At 36.1% G+C, this 16,260-nt stretch overlaps 1 protein-coding gene across 1 annotated transcript in view; it reads left to right on the top strand.

The window, feature by feature from the left end:
- LOC149776911 (uncharacterized) overlaps window positions 1-16,260 on the top strand; it is a 165,113-nt gene that overhangs the window by 104,975 nt on the left and 43,878 nt on the right. Inside the window, exons 2-3 of the mRNA XM_089941618.1 lie at window positions 8,614-8,721; window positions 12,848-12,944. Of these exons, the coding sequence (XP_089797744.1) occupies window positions 8,614-8,721; window positions 12,848-12,944 (205 nt within the window). The remainder of the gene's footprint in view (window positions 1-8,613; window positions 8,722-12,847; window positions 12,945-16,260) is intronic.

Genomic DNA, 16,260 nt, shown 5'->3' with positions numbered 1-16,260 from the left:
TTTTGAACAAATTTTACCTCAACCACCGCACATCATTCTGAATTCATATACGACGCTTCTTGTGATTCTGTTACACTAAGTTGTAAAGACATTAATTGACCATGTGTGATTAATATACATTAACAAGAGCCCATCGAAGGGACTGAAATCTTCTGGTCGCATAAAATTTCTTGCAATCCACGAGAAGTTTGTTTTTTTTCTGTCCTTTGATTCGTTTTAACTGCTGAGTATTAAAACAATCTCTGATATTTCTGGAGACTATCAGATTTCAGATTTTCTTTTTACCTATTGGAGTAAACACGTTCAAAAGATACTTGCAAATGTACAGGACTCTTTGTTAGGGGGCCAGCCGGTTTGTCCTTGAAGCAGACATTACCGAAAGAAGATCATGGAATATGATTGTCAAGGTCAAGGTCAGTATATAATAATATGCTGCATTTGATTAAATCTGTAATTAATACGTGTGAAAAACGGTCCCATCAAATAAACAAAACACAAAGTTATTGCATCATTCATTGTATGCTTCAGAGAAACCGACAAACATGATTTGATAAAAATCCATTCACACATTACACTTGTTACTGTCATCATACCTACAACACAGTGATAAACTTAAATTAAGACTTTTCATCTTGAAATCAATATCAAAAGAGTGTTGTGTTGTAAATGTTTTTCTTTGAGTGCAACTCAATACAGAGTTTGAAAAACACTTAAAGCATATATACACGAGTCAAAGTGTGCATGAGTTTACATGCTGCAAGAAGCGTTTTTAGTAAAGTCCCATGTCATTGCCACCACTCGTGCAAGAAGAGTAAATGATAATGTTTTGTAGATGGCCACCCTAGTGCTATGTTCGAGTCAGATAATCACTACCATTTATTCAGAACAAGTCTTATGTTACTAAAGTGCTTTTTTGGTGTGTGTGTGTGTGTGTGTTTGTGTGTGTGGAAAGCCCATGTCAATTCAACTGTCCATTCGGGAGAAGTAGCCATGTAAAGGTTTTTAGTGCGATCGTCAAGTTAGCCATTTTGGGTGTTGGATCAGCATGATTTTAATATAGGAAGAAGAGCTATATGTTGCACAAAACGATTTTGTAAGCGCAGTGATATGGCAAAGACCTTTGACATTGTGGTGGGTCTCATGGACATCAGTTTAATTTATGACCAGTTGCATATAATGCAAAGTGTTTTAGTGAAAATCCCACGTCCATACGACGTTACCTTCAAAGAGGATGGGTCATAACGATTTTAGAGGGCGCTGTTATGACCCTCGCTGGTTTGATCTGCAGCATGTTCATTTACGACCAGCTAGATATTTTAATGAAAACTTCGCTTATATATGACCATTTCTTCATGGACAGTAGTGATACGATTTTTTAATTGTGGCTACCGTGCCGACCATAGTGGTGGTCTGATGAGGACTGTTTACTTTAGGATCAGCTACATATCAGAAGTTGTCTTTCATGAAAAGCCTTGTCACTACGATTTTTCATGTATGAATTGTTATTACATGTTGTTACATTTTCAAGATGGCCGCCAGTGGCCACTTTGGAGGTTTAATCATCACCATTTTCATTTTGAAGCAACAAGATGTAAGTTATAATTTAACGAAAACAATAACTTTGATATAACATATGTGCAGAATCAGTGGCGATAATGTTTTCAGCATGGCGGCCGTGTTAGAGGCCTCATCGGCACCATTTTGATATCATGAAAAGTCCTTCAGTGCAAACATCATTTCACTATGGTCATCGATTTAGCAGATGTAGCGATAACAATATTTTCAAGCTGTCATGGTGGCAATACTAAATGTCAGATTGGTAACATTTTCATTTAGGACACACACACACACACACACACACACACACACACACACACACACACGTGTGTGTGTGTGTGAGTTCATTTGGCACAAAATGTATTTGTTCTGTTAAATTTGTCAGATTTATCGTTCCACCAATAAGTTTTAGCAGTTGGCGAAAGAATGAATGTAACAAAAGACCAGGTCTAAATGGATTTTGATCTGTTAGTTTGAAACTTACTGAATGTTTGCTGAAATGGACGTCTTTTGGCGGTTTAAAAAATACCCAACCTTTTGGCCTAATTAATTCGAATAATGATCACCTTGCTCGAAAAAGTAAAGAAACAATAATATGTGTTCAGATGCTGGTCTCTTATGACATAATGGAACGACAAACGTTTCGGACGATGCGATGTTTTGCCTATTTTTCGGCCAACATCATTTAGTGCACATCAGTGGTTCCTAACATTGGGCCACTGACTCCCGAGGGCCGCATCGTTATTCCAAGGGGTGTGTATTTTTTTCAATTAACGGACCCTAAAAGTACGACTGTCAGCATATGGGAGTCCGCGACATCTTTTGAAGTTCGGAAGTGGTCCTCGTATTCCAAAAAATTGTGAACTACTACTACTGCTGTAAGATCATGTATCAGGGGAAAGAACTCTTCGGTACTTAATCAGCGAAAATACATCTCATTTGTTCACCTTTCCTCACAGTTTTGATGAAACAATGATAATTCGATCCTTGTTGTAGAAGTGGTAATATCATGCCAGACTTGTCTTAATGAACACCTTAATTAGGCAGCCACAAATGAACCTCTTTTAAGAAAACATCTGTTTTATGAGATCACTTTTCTTATCAACATAGGTATATATATATATATATATATATATATATATATATATATATATATATATATATATATATATATATATATATATAAAACTTCAAGTACAATCTTGAATACATTTTCCCTTTATACTAAATGCTCTAATTAACCCGATTTTGCTCTCTTATTCAATAGTACAATTTTAGCTTCTATGTGTATTTAGCCGCGAAAGTGTCATTTCTAACACCAATTTAGAATTGTATAATTTTGATCATGTAATTCGAATATTAGTCGATTCATTAGTGAAGATATAGAAACAAGTAAACGAGTAACAGACTCTGTCTTCGCAATATACGTTGTTTATGCACACTATTTAGACGTACTTTACCATAAATCTGTCATAAAAGAGATAAAATATGTTCACGTACTGCACAAAATCCATTGCACCTAAATTAAACGGAATTTCGGTCTTAAACCCCTCTTCCAATAAATCAGCCCCCCCCCCCCCCAATATGTGTTGATATTGGTGGACAATGTGTGGGTATGATGTCACCTATTTATTAAAAATGTGCAATTTTTCTCTAAGCAAATCTCTCCGAAACACATCTGGGTACAGTATAGACACTTAACGGTATTTGGTAAGAGCCATATCTAGCGCGAAATTCTAAATGGCCACAGGACAGAGGGCTGTGTTATGTCACGTGGATTTACTAGTCGTAAGATTTGATCCGAAATAGATATTATGTACATATCGCCATAAGAACCCTGCGGCCAACGTTAGCTCAACAGCCGCGAGAAGTACCGGCAAGTGTACACCGATTTGTGCAGACAGTGGCTGCAATTTTGTGCAGGTTTTAATGAATAGCGATATCAGCCACTAAACGCCAGCCAGTATTATTACAGGTGTGTGGCTGATTTATCGGCCTATGACACTCCCAACCCTGCAAACGTGTTACTGTCGAAAAATCCATCACGGTTTGGGAATGCCAGAGAAAACATGGACTGCACCTCATAAACATAAAATCAATAGCAACATGTAATTTATGCCTCATTCTTTTCCGTAACGATTACAGGTAATTTTTATATTTTTGTTGTCTTTTAATAATAGAAGAAAGCTCTAGCAGAAAGGTAAAAACACCTAATGCACGAACACAGAACAAAGTAATTGACAGGTAAATATCCCAAACATTTCTGGAACGATGCATAACTCTGAAAGCATTTAAAAACTTACGGTGGACCGTCAGTCATTGTTCCTTTCTTTATTTACAGGGAGTGGACATAATGCGTTCCTTTCTTTGAGTAAGAAAGAAATTACCAAAAGAAATTACCTTTCCTTTTGTTTACCAGTTCAGTGCTGTTAATTTGCGCGTGTGCATTGTTCTTTTCTTCGTTGAAAACTACCGTATTATTGCGGATAGATATACCCCGAATTACATGTCTTTGTTTTCTTATTTTACTCGGGTACTTATTCTTTGACATTTCTTGGTCTTGTTGGAAATTTGTAACACTCGTTTTGTTTTCAGTGTGTACTAACACTGCATCCGAATCTAATGGATGCTGTTCTAAAAACACAAGAACCTAGTTTTGATTTGTACGTCTAAATGGAATCCGTTATGTTCATTTATCACTCGCTGTATTATGAATTTAAACAATAGCCCAGTGTTAACTTGTTATAACATGAATAGAAGTAATTCAAATATGTCATAAACAAACAAAACAAAAATATAAAACAAACAACAAAAGAAAAACAGACCTGAGCCAACTGTGATATAATTGATATAGTTATCATTATACAGGTCAAAAGGGAGAAAACATTCATGTGGATACACAAATCTGTGTTCGGTATACTTGTGTTGTCTAATTCGTATGAAAAGCACAATAGGTTTTGTGTTCTTACGTTGTATTTTGACATGCTGTGGATAGAAGTCAATACAACTATCCTACCAGTAAATTCACCTTGTGTTCATACCGAAGGGTGAGCACTGTACTCTATTTATGGATAAAAGTTTTGAGGAGGGAGATTTGTGTGATCCGTTTGACCAACTCACCACCCAGTGTGTAAGTGCATTATTTCATTGTCACTTTTTTGGGGGGTCCTTTTTGAAGGCAATGTATGCGGCTGATTCGTATTTTTTCACTTATTGCAACACCAGATGCAATTGCATGCTCACAAATAGTGTATACCTGAAAACAATAGATATTTTTAGTACATTTACATTACACTTTCATTCAACTGTTAGTCTTTGATGAACATCTTTGTAAATTTGAAATAATCATTTATGGGCTGTAAAGAAGTAAAAAAATGGAATTCATTTTCTGCCAAAAGGAATAAAGGATATCATATGCTTTTCAAACGAACTGAAGACTGAGATTCACAACCGGCACTATGTTGACATATGTTGCAATTGATGCATCATACAAACGAAGATTTTAAATTTGGCCGAATTTATAAAACGTGTTTATATTTCCCGATTTGTACTTTCTTGATGTAAGAAACAGATGATTTATGTCAAACATTTGTTATCTCCTTAGTTTATTCTGAACACGCACACACACACACACACACACACACACATACATACATACATACATTGCAATCAAAGCTTTTTTCCAGCATAAACACCTGTGAGGAGGACAATCAGGTTCCTTCTCAACTTTCAATTAATTCACCTATCGCTTGCTTTCAAAACCATTTATTTTTAATTGTCACGTCAGTGACATCTTGTATTACATATCTAATTACTTCTTTTGATGGTTCTATATCTTCACGAATTTCTTCCATCGATCAATAATTACAGCCAAAATCTACCTAAAATGAAGTAATTTAAGTCTTGTTTTCTTTAGATTTCATATCATTAACATATCAGGCGGTGTCTTCAGACAAGGTAACAATATAATAGCACACTTGTTTGTAAGACACGGTACACAACTATAGGTTGGAGAACATACCAATGATATTGGATTTGCCATGTATGATTTTATTTTTACAAAATCATAGAACTATAAAACGTAGAGATCTTTTTAGCGTAGAACTATTGCACACTTGAAGTGTAAGTTTGGATTGATTGGGGATCGCTTTTGGCTGCGGTGTCTGTTGTATATATACTAACATTACAGACCTTTATGCGCATCGTACCGAAAAATGAAACATTGTCCTAATCAGTCAGGGAATTGACATCCATTGAGCAGTGTTCGCAGTATTAGGCTTTTACCATGCATTTAAAAAACATTACACGGATTTTAGATTGTTTTTCTGTTTGTGTGATGTTTGATTTATTTCTCTTGAATATGATAGTATTCTGGTAATATATACCCAATAGATCCGATGTCCTCAGTATATTATTTTTAAAGCTATTTTTAGTAAGTGATACAGTTATCATATTCAGTATATGTGTGTCAGGTGTGCAACTCTGAGACTTTTCTAAACATATTCCATGCCGTTTTATTGAATGTTTGAACCAAATGCCTACTTTCTTTTCTCTGAGAAACGTTTTATAATATTCTATTCTTTTACATGACATGTATATTTCTATTATTTATATTGACTGACCAGGTTTGTAAAAGTTATTGTAAAAGTTAGATTTAAAAAAAATCAACTATTTATTATGGTGGCCTAGTGGTTAGAGTGTCAGCCTCGGACGCGGGAGGTCTCGGGTTAGAATCCCGGCCGAGTCATACTAGAGACTTATAAAAATGGTACCTACAACTGCCTCGCTACGCGCCCTGCATTAAGAAGCTAGTGATGGGACTGGTGGTCCTGGTTTCAGGATAATGTGACTGGGTTGGACATGATGCTATATGTACTAGACATCACTATAAACTGCCACAATGCAGAAATCGTAGCGATATGACTGAAAAATTGTTAAAGCTATGTTAAAAATCCAAATCACACACACACACACACACACACACACACACACACACACACATTCAGCACTCCTAAATTTACCAAATTTATCAAGTCCGTGCTTGTTCAGGACGATAGTTTGGTACATGTTGTGTTTCAACACGTATTTCACGTATATTAGTTGAGAGAGAGAGAGAGCATCCATCGCTTTGCCGGCACGCAGCTGCCCCCATACCCTCTCGTGCATGCACAATTCGCAAAAACTGATGCCACCAAGTGTCAGAGTAATTTATTGGAAGTTCTCATTCTGTATCCATTTCTATGTAAAGAAATTTTCTCGAATCAAGATATTCATTCAACATTACCATTAAGTCAGCACTAGTAAGAAATAAATAGTAGTCGATGAACTTTGTTCGTGTCAGGCGACGTAAATGAGTAATTATTTCAGACTTTTGACGGTGAGTGCAATCTAATTAAAATTAGATAGTCCTACATGAAGGACAGTGGAGATTTGATTTGAATCAGATTGACGGTGAGTGCAGTTTTTGATCTTCACGTCCCTAACTGACCCCTCGGCAGCTCGTGACACTTGTCAATCAATTGTCGCGTTACAGAGGTTTTAATGGACTCCTAACCTATTAGGTCACTAGCAAGTGAATCATGATATAATCAGATAGGCGGAAGAATTGCTTCTCCAAGCAAATACTTTCTTTATAAAACTGATAACGTGTACAGAATCCGTTATTTACAACTTCAAGTGTTGTTTTTTTTTCCTTCAGTTTTCACGTAATTTTCACAATAGATATACGAGTCTCGTTTCAGTCCCTGGAAACAAATTTTCAAAATGATAAACGCGAGGTTTTACAAAAATAGAGTCGAAAGTAAACAGGGTTAGCTCCAAGAGGTCAGATTTAGATATAAACAGGTGTATCATACGCTGCATACGGGGATTTCTTAGCAAGAGTTTACATTTTCAAGCCAGTATATTTTCGAGTATATTTGTTCCATTTGTTATTGCTGCATCATCACTTCGACGCATTTGATGTTAATTTCATTACTCCATTCTGTCTTTCTGTGTATCTGTTTATTTGCTCATTTGTCCGTATTTTGCATGCATGGTTAGTGTAGATTCGCGTCACTTTCTTTTTATTGCCTCTCCCGCTAATTCGGTGCAGTTGAAGAAGTCGTGGTTCAGTATGCACGACCAAAGTTGTAAAGAAACAGAAGTCAAAATTCGCTCACATTTTGCAAATATATTGCTGAAAATTTACCTTTGAACTTTAATGTTGAAAAAATTACCTATAAACTTTAAAGGTGAAAAATTTCTTTTAAACCATGTCTTAATATTAAGCTTTCTACTTAATTTGGTTTGGTTTCAAATTCTTGAATTTGTTCAAAATTACTGAGCGGAAAAGAATGTTGTGACAGACGGAGGGACATGACGGGTCGGGACCAAAAGAAACGGACGGATATTGGTAGTACTATATGCCAATGCCACAGAATATAGCGGATGCACATAAAAGCAACATGACCTACATTGGCTTATTGTTAATTCAGACAGATAGGACTTCATATCGATTTTTTTAATTCAGTGGTCAAAGGTCACTGGAATCCAAACATAACAATACCATAAATCTAACGTTTATATTATTATTGTTAAAATAAACAGTGAAATTTGTTAGAATTGGTGCAACTCGAAACGTTTTCTGCTGTTGGAGTCACTCACGTTTTCTGTTTGCCACAGAACGTCAAGGAATTACTTAAAAATGCAGTTAATTTTGTAAAGACAGATTCGGAAGCATTTGGTGTCCCTAAAACCGGTACGATTTGTTTTTATGATGATATTTAAAACCTAAAATGTTTAACAGAAAAATAGACGTTCTTAAATTTATGTTGTTTTTGTATTCATATGTCCTGCAGTTTGTGATAGTTCGTCAAAATACTAGGAACGAAAGCTAAACTGACGCTGGATGATACCGTAAGCATGGATAGGAAATCAACAATTTACTTCACGCAAAGCTTTTCTTGAGTTCTTTGAACATATATACTTTCTGTTGAAATCTACCAGCTGTATTAATAAATGTAATACATGTGTTTGATAGGTTTACAGTACGTATTATGTATTCATTTGTTTCAGGTGAAAGAGTTAGCTGGTAGATGTACATGTCCCGTGCAGTTCCCTATAATCAAGGTTGGCGAGGGAAAATACAAGATTGGAGATTCTCAGACTCTTGTTTTCGTGAGGGTAAGACACACTTCTAATATGTATTTTGTTGACACCACCATGTACATTCTTTGACAAGGCCATGACAAGTACGTATGGACCTGTTGTTATAGCAGAAAGGGGCATATACTCTTCGTACTTCAGTATATCCGTCCTGAATGAGAATAGCACAAAAAATATAAACTAGAGCATTGAGTGTTTTTTGTCAACACATTTTGATTTAGCACCAACCACAAAAGACAGATAATTAAAGTTTTTAGAAGTATTTGTATTTTTTTACACTGTTTTGCACTTCTTGAACTTGGATACAAACATTTTATGAAGCTGTTTGACTTAGATAAAACTTTTGTTAGCACGGATCAGCAAAACCCACTCGATGTAGACAAAATAAATTTTATATGTATTCATGTGTGCATATTTGGATAGCATTATAACATTTCGATGTTTGTTTATAATATAATTTTAAAAAAAAGATGTCTCTAGCTTTTATTTTGTTTTTGGTCTTGGACTTGTTTGGTCGCCCGTAGGGTATATGTCTTTTACTAGCAGTGGTGTCCGGATACTTATCTTTTTATGTTTTATTTCTGTGTTCTGTTCAGTAATTTATAGAACATATTATATTTCTTCAAACTGTACTTTGTTTTACGTTGAATGTACAACATGTTCTGACAATTGATTCAGGGTACCTACGGTCGGTTAAGGCGTCGGCTACCGCTTCCGTCCTTACGCATCTTCAAAGACTAAATAACTTCACCCACTAAATATGTAAACAGTTCTTTACAACAAATCGTTGAATTGTACACGGTGATTATCAAATATTAGGGAAATGCATCTGTTAAAAAATAATTATAGAAACGAATCATTTGTATGCAGATCTGAGAATACGTGATTGAGCATTTTCCACAAATTTATGCTTGATATTTACTTTTTTGGTCAAATTACTCCTTCTTTCGCCAGATAACTTAGCACCTTGTTTTTTTTTGTTGTTGTTCTAAACACATATCTGGAGACGATAATGTTCATGATTCGTAAGACTGAGACATTTTTAAGGTAAGATGAAGATGATATCGATTCTTGGTTTGTTTGTAAAGCAGAAAGTTAACTGGAAGTAATGTTGGACCGCTTTGTTCGTGCTGACACCTATCGAACTCAAGGACAAAACTGACTACAATCAATCTGCTCTAAATAACCTGCTTGTGTTGATGTGCCGTAAACCACCAAGCTAAACCAAACTCTCGGCGATTCAGACTTTGGCATGAGGTGCTTTTTGAGACAAAGAACCAAATTAGACTTCGGGCCTGAAGATCATAAAGCATTTGAGTCCTAGTCTGAGATTGAGTTTAACCATCAACCAATAGAAAAAGGTGTTAGAAGTTTAACCATCAACCAATAGAAAAAGGTATTAGAATTGTAAGATCTATTGTGATTAGATGATAATAACTCTCACGCTAAAACTCCAACTGAAGACTTTGACGGTCTATAATACTGATGTTGAGACTTCTTCCACATTGTTTAGACAGACAGTTTCAGATTACAATTTCCGTATCAAGTACGTTTTGAAGTCTTGAAAGAACTTGATTCATCACGTCCATGTATTGCTTTTACATCGCTAAAGCAATTTTTTGTATCGGTTCACATGACTTCATTGGTGTGCAAGTGCATTCTTAAATCCCCCAAACGGTTATTTAAGGGAATATTTCATTTCAATCTGAAGGAAAAAACCAGAATCTTATAAGACTATTAAAAGTGAACAAAATACATTATCGTTGAAGCTTTATGATTGACGTCATGGTCTGAGTTGATCAATATGCATCCACTATCTTGACAGTGATTCCATGAAAGAGATACTTTCGTTTAAAAATTTGATGATGTTCTTCATGGCTCGAATTCATCTTGAAATTAGGTCATGGTTTACCAAAGGTTTTCAAACCCGAAGGGTAGCTGTTTATTCTAGGCGCATACATCGGTCGCTTGATTGTTTTTCCGATCGATTGTCAAATATCAATCAGTCTAAGCCCATACGGTTTCGATCCAGTTGTATATCTTACATACATGTTGTTGGACTAACACACACTTGGCACTACGCTTTATCTTGCCACGATGTCTTCGTATCCATCCAACATCATGGCCTTACATACAGGAGCCGTATTTACTGTTATTTCAGAGCCCAACATAACGTTATGTGCACCTGTTACAATTGCAACTTTACTACCTGTTTGTGACAGTTACGAAACTAATTACAAATTGTAGTAGCTGCTTGCATGGTAGTAGAATTAGGCAAAGAGTAGACTTAAGAGGGGAACCCCAATTACTTGTGGAAACCACAATTACTTGTGGGGTCCCGGGGTAGATTCTCGGTTTCATCATGCGCCAGCGTATATGCTTGTCCATCAAAAGTAGATTTTTCCACAACGTTCTCCGGGTCCCTCCGCTTAAAGATAAGGATATCCTTACGTCATCGTATAAGGCGTCGAGAGTACTTGGCAAGGAATTGTTAGAACTGAAGGCATCATCGTACCAGTGACGTAAAATATATGAATATAAATTAGTAGAAAACGAACGTTAGTTCTTTGCTCTTGGTGGCATCATGAATACGAATATTGGACCACGTGGTGTGAAATTAACGCTCCGACTACTGCACGAATCAACCCCAGTATCAGAGAGAAGGTTCACAAGTAAGTATAAATCGTGGGAAGAACCAGTGAACACTTATTGCATCAGTTCTTGAAACAACCAATCATCCCTTGTACCGGTCCATGAAACAACCAATCAATCCTTGTTACTATCTACTGTTGTTCGATATAAATTTTATGCCGATATTTCCTAAAACTGTCTTTAATCAACGCAGATTTTGCCAAAAATGCAGTCGGTAGATTAAAATTTGAATAGAAAATGTCACATTTAATCGATTTCTTTTTCAGTCCTTCTATAAAATATTTTCCAGTTATGCAAACAATTATACAGCAGATGATCATTAGACAACCTGCTTTAGAAGGATTACTTAAACATTAAAGGCAGCTTTGAATTTTAATTGCATCAGTTTGAAAGGATAAAAGCGTATATAATTTTTTTAAAATAACGCTTTGCGTGGTACTGTATGACCTTTAATGTGCTGATATGCCGGTAAAGATCAATCAGTCATTAAATCAATCAATCGTTCATTCACCTATCATACATTCGTATAACCACTTATGTATGATAATAACACTTGTTCCTCATAAGTTTGTTTTAAAGCTTAAAATAAAAGAATATGAAGGTGGTGGTGGTGGGGTTTGTCTGTGTGTTACATCTTGCTACATTTCTAAGTATAATGCACTTTGTCTAGGTGTAAGGTAGTGTATGGTAAAGCTGTGGCATGTTGCAAAGATGTCACTGAACTATAATTAGCCACGTGTTCATTGGAAGTGGATTATTTACGACAAAAAGGGGATTAAGGTATTGTCAGTTATCAATTATCCGGGTAAATATTGGTTTAAAATGGATCTAGTTTTTAAAAAAATGAAATGATTTCCGATAATCGTTTTAACCTGCTCTTTCATACCAGTATAATTTTCCTATCCTGCACTTACATACCTGTGTAATTTTCCTACCTGCTCTTTCATACCCGTGTAGGTGATAAGATATGATTACTATTCGATGACTTTATTGCATATGGTGATAATCAAGTACACAGTTTGTTTTTCTTCAGTTTAAATCTTAGAAATGGAATAATTTGATCATTGATTTGCGCTTAATCTCTTTTTTCTTGTAGTTGTTCTCAAAAAGAATATTTGTCTGTTCTTGTTCTTGAGTTCTCTCATTTCTTTTTTTTATATATGGCAAATTGAAACTTGGAATTTATTCCAGTTTCTGAATTTACTGTTTATACACGGGGAATATGTCAAAAATTGAAATTGTTTCTGTTTTCTTCGTTCTTATCTTTTTGACATTCTTGAGACAACTGTCTCTTTAAAATGTCAATGCTTATGTATAAAATTTGTATTGGTTGTTTTGTATAAAATCATTTAACGAGTAAAGCTTTGTTTGTAATAAACACGGAGAAATGTCTTGACATTCAGTGGATGCAGCAACGTTATGTGTTAGTGCAGCATTCGTATTTTCTCGGATCCATGTCATGTTATTTCCCTTTCTTACCTCTCTTCTCAAGATCCTACGGAATCACGTGATGATACGTGTTGGCGGAGGCTGGGACACGTTGGAACACTACCTTGATCGTCACGACCCCTGTCGCTGCAACTTTGCAGGTATGTGTTTATCATCATTCACTTGAACATCAAAAGCAGAAGCATAGTGACTTCTACCTTTTCTATTATTCATTTTCCAGTTTTAATGTATTTCTATACCTTGTTTGTCGAGTTTACGATAAGTATTTCTCTTGAGATTGTGACCTGTTTGAAATTAAGTGTTTCGTGTTGTAATAAGAATTACCAGTGATAACCCTTATATGCATGGAATAGCCATAAAAATATAATTACATTATTTTTGGTACGCTAATCAGCTATTTCGCACATCAGCCATCTAGTTGGTTCATCAAAAAATTTACACCCTCCGTCCTTGTTCAGATAAGCTCGTGTCGCTCTATAATATTTAAGTTTTGTTAATTACTCTATTCGGCAAATGCTTAAATCAAATCTACATTTGACGAAACAAACTAAAAACACCAAAGGGGTATTTTACACGTCATGCTGACCTTCAGTTCGTATACCATAACTCATTTTGTGGGGTCACTTTCTAAATATACAATAACGACCGGGGTGGGTGTATGACACCATCTAAGGTATATTCCACGCAATGTATTTATAAAAATTTGCTGGTCATTTAAAAATAATTTACAGGATGATCGTATGGTTTGTTGTCCATTGTCAGTATGTCCGTTAGCACAGATTTATTATCGTTACTCCCCCTAAACTACTTGGAAGATTGCTATCAAACCTGACACAAACACATTCACCCTGTTGTCTTGTTGATCCTAAATAAAATCGGTGCCTCTCGGACAGTCGATATGGCCACCACATTGGCCAACTTGAAACTCTTGGTATTGCAACCCCTTCCGAATGGATGGTCATATCAACATCGGGTTTTTACTGAAAGTTTTCCTCTTGTATCTAGTAAAAAACTTTATAAAACTTGTGCCGATCTGATACAGTTGCCATCTTAAAAATCTTATCATTTTTCCTGAATGGTAAGTCATATTGACATGGGGTTTCATCAGCAGACTTCTTATGACGCCTGGTTGAAGCAAAATCAAAATGGAACCGTTCTGATTACTAATGTTGCCGCCCCCGCAGAAATCTTTGAAATCACGCATAGTTACACATTCTGAATAGATGGTCATATGAACGTGGGTTTTTCGCCAGAAGACTTCCTAACGATGTCTAAATGGTAATTAATGAAAATGGCACTGATCTGAATGCTGTTATGGCCGTCACCACCAGATTTTCACTAAAATATTTCTTATTATCTCTAGTTGTTCCTAAATAAATATGGTGCCAACGTGATGCTCAATATGGCCGCCACAAGAGTTAATGTTTTCGTTCCGCTGGTCATAGATCTTAAGATCTTATTGGGTAGCCAGTTTTCCGTCATGCATCGTTTGATGCCGGTTCGTCGGTTCGCACAAGTGTGTTATCGCTACTCCACCTAAACAACTTGGAAAATTGTCATGAATTGTTACGCATACAAATTCATCCCAATGATTAATTACTGCTAAACAAAATGGTGCACATCCAAAACAGCCGCAACAGCATCCATCATGAAAAAATCTTGTTATCGCTGCAACACGTGAATATATGGTCATATGTGCATGGGATTTTCACTAAAATACTTTTTATTATGTCTAGTTAACCCTGGATGAAAATGGTGCCTAATGATGTCCAATATGACCATCATGTTGGCCACCTTAAAAGATGTTTTTATCGCTACGACTTCAGAACGGAAATTCATATCGACATGGGAGTTTTACTAAAAGACGTCTTATGATATCTAGTTGTTACCAAGTAAAAATGGTTTAGTTTTGGACTTCCACTATGGCGGCCATCTTGCAAATCTTGTTATCGCTACTCCTCCTAAATTAAGGGTAAAGTCAGCATGAGCGTTTCCCTAAAAGTCGTCTTATGATGTCTAGTTGGTCCTAAATAAAAGTGGTGCCGATCTTATATCCAATACGGCTACCACAGCAACCATTTTGAAAATCGTGTTATTGCTACTTCTCTTGAACACAAAGTTATATTATAATGGGTTTTTCACCAAAAGTCTTCTAATGGTGTCTAATTTGTCCAAAAATGACGATTGTGCCGATGTTAAATCCAGTATGGCTGCCACAGTGGCTAATTTAAATCGTGTCGCTCAAGAATATTAGGGATGGTTTCAGCACTCAGCAATAAAACAGAAGAAATCGTCTTATGTTGAATTCCTGTAAACGATTTGCGCAGTCAGTTCATTTGTGTTTTTTATTTGGAAGTGTTTATCGCCCGGGATGTTTTAGTTGTAGCTCTCCTGGCCGTAGAGCTAAGTGAGCTTATGGGTTGGTTCCGTGTCCGGTGCGTCGTCCGTCGTCTTGTGTTCGTCGTGCGTTGCCGATCAACAGGTGCTACTTTAAATTTCAACCAATTTGTCACTGAACATCCACGCATAAAAGGGTTTGAGAGTTTGTTCACAATTTATACGGATCCCCAATTCCCCATCAGATATGACTGCCGTTACTAAATATAGAACAGCCTTTAACTTTGTCTCAAGAACCGCTAAACAGCTATTAGCTTACTTCAACAGAAAGCACACTGTTAAGACGCGATTTTAACTTTCTGCAGATGATGCCGAAGAAACGCTTTGAAATTTATTCAGTGATGTTGATCCGCTGTCAAATATCGGCCATCTTTACGAATTCTACAAAATCCTTTAAGACTTCGCCTCAGAAACAGCTCAATAACCAAATTTCTTATAAAGCATCCAGGTGTAGGCTTTCAGATATTTCCTATCACACTGATCGGCCTGAAATAGAGTCGCCTTTAAAAAAATTAGAAAAGCGTTTAAACGATTTATCTTTTTTTTTTAAAAAAGCAAAATCAAACAGCTAAATGGAATTTTAGCAAATGCTGTCATAATGCGACCAAGCATTAAGCGCTTTCACATTTTTACCAGTTATGCCGATCCATCCTGAGATATGGCCGCTGTTACTAAAACCTATACAAACCTTGAAACGACTCCTTGTCAAAAACTGCTCAACAGAATTTCAATAACTTTGACAGAAAGCGTATTAACATTAAATAATTTCAGATTTGTACAATTAATGCAAATCAGCCGTCAAATATAGCCGCTGTTACTAAAACTAAAAAGTCATGAGAAAACAACTTCTTCTGAAAGATAACGCTGGAGAATTTAACCATAACTAACATACAGCAGTCGGGCATAATAAGGTCCAAATGTTTACAGGTTATACCAATACGCTGCTTAACAGGGGCCGCCGTTACTAAAAATAGTAAAACCTTTAAACGATTGCACAAAAGAACATGGCCAAATTTGGTTGAAGGTACCCTGGGTTTCAAATGTGTACATACCATTGAT

The sequence above is a fragment of the Sinohyriopsis cumingii genome, chromosome 18 (assembly GCF_028554795.1).
Source record: "Sinohyriopsis cumingii isolate HCF-2022 chromosome 18, ASM2855479v2, whole genome shotgun sequence".
Taxonomy (NCBI): Eukaryota; Metazoa; Mollusca; class Bivalvia; order Unionida; family Unionidae; genus Sinohyriopsis; species Sinohyriopsis cumingii.
The sequence above is the reverse complement of the archived record's forward strand: the minus strand, read 5'-3'. Positions and strand labels throughout refer to the sequence as shown.